Source organism: Carassius auratus, unplaced genomic scaffold (genome assembly GCF_003368295.1).
Source record: "Carassius auratus strain Wakin unplaced genomic scaffold, ASM336829v1 scaf_tig00017444, whole genome shotgun sequence".
Classification (NCBI taxonomy): domain Eukaryota; kingdom Metazoa; phylum Chordata; class Actinopteri; order Cypriniformes; family Cyprinidae; genus Carassius; species Carassius auratus.
In genome coordinates, this window is record NW_020524784.1 from 27,501 (window position 1) to 35,450 (window position 7,950).

A 7,950-nucleotide genomic window follows, 5' to 3' on the forward strand; every position below is an offset into this window, starting at 1 on the left:
TATAAATAAATGTAGGACTGTTAAATATTGTGGGGATTGATTTATTGTAGCTCTGTGTTTGTAGGAAAATTATCATCTGTCAGTACGTCTGTAAATATGATTTACCCAGCTATTTCTATACATGTCTGAATTATGAAATTGTGAATGAGAGTAAAAAAGCTGTCGGGGTAATCTATAAAAATGCATGATTTGTGCCATAAAAGTTATCAATTATAAAAAAAAGTATTAAAAGTATTTTTGAAGTTAATGATCAAATAGTCTATTATATAGTCCTATAACTTTTTACTGTATGTAAAAGCAATTGCATCAGTCATATTCACTCCGGCGACTGCATACACGAAGCACACAGGAGAAGAAAACATGACATGTCTGTCTGTGTCTGCTGATTTGCATCTGACACACACACTCAAAGCCATTTACTGTAAGTGAAACTAAATGTAAACCACACTGACGGTGGACTGCTGTTAGATGGAGGAGATACCTACTGTGTGTGTGTGTGTGTGTGTGTGTGTGTGTGTGTGTGTGTGTGTGTGTGTGTGTTGACACTAAAGCCTCTCAGGTTCCAACTCCATCATTGGTCAGGTTCTAGTTCAGTATCTTACCTGGAAACGCTGTGATCACCTGACCTCTCCCTGACCTCTCCATGACCTCTCGTAGCAGCAGATCAGGGACTTCATGTGGAACTCAAGTCCAGGAACAAGGAGTTTCTGTTGACCATAAAAATAAATTTAATATCTTGATTGTTTCTATTAGATAGCAGTGAAACCCAGAGGAAAACAAATAGACTTTTGCTTTCGTCTTCTGCTTCTCAGATTTCTTTTAAGATCTCTCAGAGTTTCAGAAGATACAAAATCTCAAACATTGCTTGGATTTGCCAAGATATTGAAGCATACAATCAGTATCAGAGATTTTTATATGAACACAAACATTTCCGTTAGATTCTTCCAAGAGATGAACCATTAGATGGTCAGAGCTTTGGTCAGAGATGGTTTGATTTGATTTGATTTGATTTGGTTTTTCCCCGGGAATATTAGGAAAAAACATGAGGCGAAGCTGAAACTTAAATGAAACGTTACTCACAACTCGATTAGAGTCTCCTTAGCTGTATTCATTCAACATACAGTATTTGTGTGTGTGTGTATAGTTCATAAAAGCATCCACAATAATTATAATATAGTTATAATTAATAATTATTATTATTTTATATTAAATAGTAGTAGTAGTAGTAGTCTATTTATATAACTTGAGCAATAAATTTATGCAAATGTATGTTATAAAATATTTGTATTTTCTTTTGCAGTGTTTGATACATTTTAGTTTGATTGGTAAATTATTAAGTATTTATTTAATGGAAATTTTGTATAATTATAATTATAATTATTATTTATATTATTATTACATGTACATGAGCATGTTATGTAATTTCATAAAGTCATATATATTTTAAAAAATATATATTTTTAAATTCTTATAAAAAAAATTCTTTTTTTTTCTTTTTTTGGTCTCGAAAACAACCTTACCTTAAAAGCTGTCTTTAATTACATTATAATTAAAAATTCCCACAAGCTATTCTGTGCTTGCATTTTGTTCTGAACTAAAACACGGGTCTTTAGAAGCCCCCTAATGGTAGAATTTGTAAAGCCGTGGGCAGGTTCGTTTAAGCATTTCAAGTGTCACCAGTTTCCTTCGAGCTGTTTATCAGATTCTCCAGGAGCAGATGAACCAGTCTGTTCACATAGCATCATTAACATTTTTCTTGTCTGTAAATACTTGTCAACTGGATCTTCCGGGCTCAGTTGAGAAACACAACGCAGTGAAGGAGAGCAGCGTTACATCAGTGTCTGATCCTTCCTTGTTTTGTCCTGGCACTTGACAATCATGTCTTACGCCGGGTCTTACTTGGCCAAATCCTACGCGGATAAAGCCTACGCAGATAAAGCCTATGGGGACACTGTGTACACGGGATACCCAGATGAGAAGTCGGCGAAAGAGATGTACGATGAGCAGGTGAAGCACGAGAAGAGAAAGAGACGGGAATCCATGTGCTGCGAGGTGGTTGCTCTGGTCATCGGCTTCGTCGGGTTGATCGGGGTCGCCTCCGTCACAGGCCTCCCGATGTGGAAGGTCACGGCGTTCATCCAGGAGAACATCATCGTGATGGAGACGCGCTGGGAGGGATTGTGGATGAACTGCTACCGGCAAGCCAACATCAGAATGCAATGCAAAGTCTATGATTCTCTGCTGTTCCTCCCGGCAGACCTCCAGGCTGCCAGGGGTCTCATGTGCGCCTCCGTCGCTTTGAGCACCTTCGCCTGCATCGTGTCGGCCGTAGGCATGCGCTGCACCCGTCTGGTAGACTCCCGTCCCAAAACCAAGCACATTGTTTTGGTGAGCGGAGGGTGTTTGTTTTTGGCTGGCTGCTTGACCACCATCATTCCCGTGTCGTGGACGGCTCATGTGATCATCCAGGACTTCTACAACCCGTTGTTGATCGACGCCCAACGGAGAGAGCTTGGAGAGGCTTTGTACATCGGATGGGTCACTTCAGCTTTGCTTTTCAGCGCTGGGGTGATTCTGCTCTGTCGACACGCACCACGAACCCAGGATAAGATGGACATGGCATCTGTTATGTATCGGGCCGGATCGGCTCCGTATAACTACTCCTACAGACCTGGATATGGATACCAGCCTGCGTACGGATACCAGCCCGGGTACAACTATCAACCGGCCTATTCTCCTGTCCCAACTGTGTATAACCCTCCAAGATACTGAGACACACAGTGAGTGCTGTGCTTCGCCACTAAAATCGTCTATAGAGACTCCGAAAAGGAAGTTGAGTTGGGAACGATCTGCATTGGGATTCAGAAGAAAGCAGGACTGATGGAGCCTCATTTGATTAATTGTGATTGTATATGTGAATATTAGTTTTTACATTCTTGATTTGAATGCATTTCCTTCTTGTCTAAAAGACTGTTTGTAATTTGCACAGAAATGATATGCAATATGTGCTCAAATTAAGAACACCAACATGTGGGACTTAATGTTAACTCTGTCATATGATTGTGTTTGTTTTCCGCTTTGTTTTTCCATTTTTTAAAGCACTAGTTTGATTTTAATTGTATTAAATAAATGTGTGAAAAGAACTGTGGATGTACTCGTTCCTGGACTGTAGATTGGTGACATCATTTTGTTGTTTTATTCTTAGCCCAGTGTTGGCGGCACTGGTCGAACCAGTCGAGGTGGTTTTCCAGTGTATGTTTGTCTTCTGTTGCTCCGTAAACTCAAAGCATCACACCCCTAATGCAAATTCACCAGCACTGACTGTGTTTGTGAGAGCTAAAGTGACCTAGATGTAACCGGAAAAAGTCAACGCAGCAAAACAATGTTATGATCCAAATTCTTATCTGCTCTCGCTGATAAAAAATGAATAAAATATCAGTTACAGTCAGCCATCTAATAGACCACAGAAGCTTGATTTTGTAAACTGTCTGAAGAAAATGGTGAATAGTGCAAAATTTTCTAGATGTTCTGAGTGGATTTCATGATGTTCTTATGTTATTGTTAGGGTGTTCTGCATAGCAACATTCTAAAAACACTTGGCGTTAAATAGAATTACAAAAATACACAAAGGTTGCTAAGATTTTGCTATGCAGCTGCTAAGGTGTTTTGAGCAGTTACAATGTAGCTGTTAAGACACTAGAAACCTCTTAGAACCTCTTAGTAACTGCATTGCAACATCCTAGCAACTGCACAGAAACATTCAAAAAAGTAGAACCCCTTTGCAGCTGCATAGCAACACTGTAACGACCTCAAAGTAACATTCTAAGTACATTTTAAACCCCTTTGCAGCTGCACAGCAACATTCTAAAAAGCACTCCACATCAAATGGAACTACAAAAATGATCGACGGTATAAAGGTTGCTATGCGGCTGCAGAGGGGTTCCAAAAGTTTTTTTAGAATGTTACTATGGGGTTTGCTTATGCTCTGACTGGTACTTAGCATGTTGTTATGTGGTTGCTCTCTGCTCTGATGTTCCCTCAGAACACCCTAGCATCCATTGAGCAACATGCTAGAAACCACTCAGCATCAACTGAATTCTAAAAATAATGAAGTTCCACAGAAATTACAGACATTTCACCTTTAACTAAAGGTAAAACATCCACATTAAGGCATCAGCTGACTTCACAAATGTTCTTCTGGACATATCATACAGCAGTTTAATGAGCCGCAGCACCAGTGGTGTTAAACATTGACAGCAGTCCAGATCCCTGCCAGAAAATGGTGCCTGCTGAACAAACATCAACATGGCTACGTGCTCCTCCTCCTCCCCCAGTGACACAAAACCAGACACAAACACTCGCCGGGGGATTTGATTTCATAGCAACCTGCCCTGGCGTTCCCTCCCTCCCCTGAGCGAGAGGGCGGAGGCTGGGAACAGGTGAACACCTATCAGCTCCCATTCCAGCGGGATGCAAAACCTCACAGTCGATACCAGTCCTCACTCTTCAGGCTCCAGGAATCATGGCGAACAGTGCCCTGGAGATTGTGGGAATGTGCGTGAGCCTGATCGGCCTCATCGGGGTGGCGGCCAGCACCGGGATGCCGATGTGGCGGGTGACGGCCTTCATCGGGGAGAACATCATCGTGATGGAGACCCGCTACGAGGGCTTGTGGATGAACTGCTTCCGGCAGGCCAACATTCGGATGCAATGTAAGGTGTATGACTCTTTGCTGGCTCTGTCTCCGGACCTCCAGGCCGCTCGGGGGCTCATGTGTTGCTCTGTTGCGTTGACCGGGCTGGGTTTACTTATCTCCATCGCTGGGATGAGGTGCACGGCATGCATTCAGGGAACGACCGCGCCAAGCGGATGGTTCTGATCATCGCTGGCTGCATGATCCTAGCGGGCTGCTTCTGCTGCCTCATCCCCGTCTCCTGGACCGGACACGCCATCATCCAGGACTTCTACAACCCTTGCTCATCGACGCCCAGCGTAGGGAACTCGGGGAAGCGTTGTACATTGTTGGGTGTCTTCCGCCTTCTTATTCGCTGGTGGGTGCATATTCACCTGCTGCAACGGGCCTCTGGACAAGGGCCCGGATCGGAAGGTACATGTACAACAGGAACGCACCTTATGTGCCCTATCAGCCACAACCCGTGGCCTACCACCCTCAGCCTCGCTCGGTGTACAGTCACCCGTCCGGGCCACCTTCGTTCATTGAGCAGTCATATCAACCGTCCAGACAGCAGTCGTTCATTCAGCCTTCCAGACAGCAGTCATTCATACAACCGTCCCGACATCCGTCCGCCGCAGCGCCGTGGCTTATCTCTGAATCCAGCCGGACATTTCACAGGCTTGTGTGTGTGTGTGTTAGAGAGAAATGGACAGGAACAACAAAAGTAAAAAAAAAAAAAAAGGATTTTTAGTCATGCATTTCATTTTATTTTATTATTTCATTCTGTGAATGTTTTTGGCTACATTTAGATGTTATTTCTACTCATATCTATGCAGGAGATGGAAAGGACTTCTAAAGAAAGTTTTTTTTTCTTTTTTTTTACAAAAGATAATAAGTACTATTTGGAAATATTTAACCGTGTTCAAATATAACAAACTTGAGCCTACATTTTATTTTTTCCAGTTTCATTCTAGGAATGTTTTTGAATACTTTGGCTTTTTAAATGTCTAAGTAGGTGTAAATGAGAGATGGAAAGATGGACTTCTAACCAGAGGTGTTATGAAAATAAATAATAAATGTTTTAAATGTAACAAGTCCTACTTGTTTAGTTCTACATTTAATATTTTTCTTTTTATTTCTTGGGGATGTTTTGACAGAATTTAAATATAGTTTCAATGGCATTTTTTAAATATGCAAGTAAGAGAACTGACTGAGATGAAGAATTGTAAAAAATAAAAAAAAATTTATATGATTCATTGAAAAGTACATAACGTATGTCATTTGAGGTATTTTTGTGTTATCTATAAGCTGTCTAAAATAGAAACAAGGAAATACATGTTTAATGTTCAGATATTATGTTTTTTTATGTAAATATCAAAGCACAATACAATGATTTAACTCAATAAACCAGTAAAACATATCCTTAATCATAAGATATTTGCTATTCCTCCTCATATCTTCTGCATTTACAGGTGGTTTTCAAAGATTGTGTTCTGGTTTCTGCTGTGTATTTACACAGTAATAGTTCTCAGAAGAAATCTGTTCATCTATATGCTTCAGAGGACATGTTTCCTCAAAAAGTTCACATGTCTGAGTTACAGGCAGGTGCTGAAATTTGGTGATTTAGTTCAGCTCAGTGCGTTTCAAGATCTTTATGCCCTGCCAGCTTCAAATAAACAAAGCCGCAGTGAAACGTAAGAGACTATTGTCTCGAGCGTCTCTGACACAGACAACACCAGAGAATGAGTCAAACAAGAGCTGCTTGTTAGTATAGTAGAGCTACAACAGCACCAGGAACTATCTGTGGAAAACTGAGAAATACACACCCACACATGAAAACTGAACACGCAGCTTTAAAGTTTTAACTGCATACTTTTTAGACAGACGTAAGTGTGAGACCTGTTTCACTGGAGCTGTAATATCGAGTGCATCAGCTTAAATGTAACTTAAATGTAGGCAGCAGATTGTATGATGAGATTCTTTTTGTTGCCATCCTTCAGAAGAATGCAATCCCAGAATGCACGTGTGATGAGCTCATTGAAGAAAAAAAATCAAATTAATTTGCATTTGATTTAATACCAAACAATACTGGTCAAACATATGCTAAGCATAAATCAATTGTGTCCTATTTTATTACTGTTTCATGTGAAGCAAAAAGTTGCTGAGTGTTCTAAATCACTCACTTCTGTGGTTCAGTTCAGTGAGGATGCTTCTTTTTTTAAAGTTAGCTACCTGAGTTTTTAGGCTAGTAAACAGCAGACAGCTCACTAGGTTTTAAACAGAGGTATTAGTAATATGCACCGTGGCGGCATCAGTTCAGGTTACTAATGCAAAAATGTGGTCATCACAGGCAGAAGTGACCCAGAATATTACTGAAGTCCATTGGTGAAACTAAACTACACATTGTGCTTTGGATATAACGTATGCATGATAAATGACAATAATGACAGCCAAAACAGATAATGCTTTTAGCAGCAACCAAACATAGTTAACAAAACTGTAGGTTAGAAAGGACGCAGGAATTTTTGTTCGAGGCTCCCGGTGTCACTTGCTTTTATTTATGCAGATTGATATTGTAAACTGGTATTTCTTATCATATGTTTTAATTATTACTGTGGTTTGCAGCACAAATAGCCAAATTTTACCATTTACTACACTTTATCTATAGCGCCTAATGAATAGGAAGTCTTCACATAAAATAGCTTATTTCTTCGTTGCCTAACAGGTGAATAAAGGACACTTTAGTGGCTAGTTGAACATCCCTGACAGAGCTAACTTACCTGAACCAGGTTTGCGCAGCGGCTCTCTCTAGTGTTGAAGTGTGAGAGTTGTGTAACTTTGTGAGTCAAGGTCATCTGTTCATTTGAGAGAGTGTTTGTTTATGTGAGAAAGACCTTGTTGGCAGCGTATATGACCACTGGTCAGTAAACACACCATCAGCATCTCCACTTACCCTCATCATCCTCAAACCAATCACAATACAGCTACGCCACTTTCCCACAACAAAGAGGGTAAGTTTAACATGAAGCTGTTGAAGCATATAATACCACACTGTCCTGTTTAATCTGGAAACATCATTTACTACATCTAACACACCTGTTAACAGACTCGAGACCTCTGGATTTGGACATTAAATCGCTGGCCAACAGGATTATCTTTGTTCAGAACAGGGTGAGTGGATTCATTCATTTGTTCAGGGTGGTTTGCTGTCATCTGAGGAGACGTTCATTCAGGACATGTTCTTCAGAAGAAAAAATAAAACCTTAGGTATTGTA

At 40.6% G+C, this 7,950-nt stretch overlaps 1 protein-coding gene and 1 pseudogene across 1 annotated transcript; both read left to right on the forward strand.

Moving 5' to 3' along the window:
• Positions 1 to 1,726: 1,726 nt before the first annotated feature.
• LOC113075675 (claudin-8-like) lies at positions 1,727 to 3,143 on the forward strand. Its single transcript, XM_026248351.1, has one exon. It carries the CDS (start codon positions 1,879 to 1,881, stop codon positions 2,770 to 2,772), a length of 894 nt encoding a protein of 297 aa, XP_026104136.1. The 5' UTR covers positions 1,727 to 1,878; the 3' UTR covers positions 2,773 to 3,143.
• A 1,242-nt stretch (positions 3,144 to 4,385) lies between these two features.
• LOC113075678 (claudin-8-like) lies at positions 4,386 to 5,332 on the forward strand (annotated as a pseudogene).
• Positions 5,333 to 7,950: the final 2,618 nt, after the last annotated feature.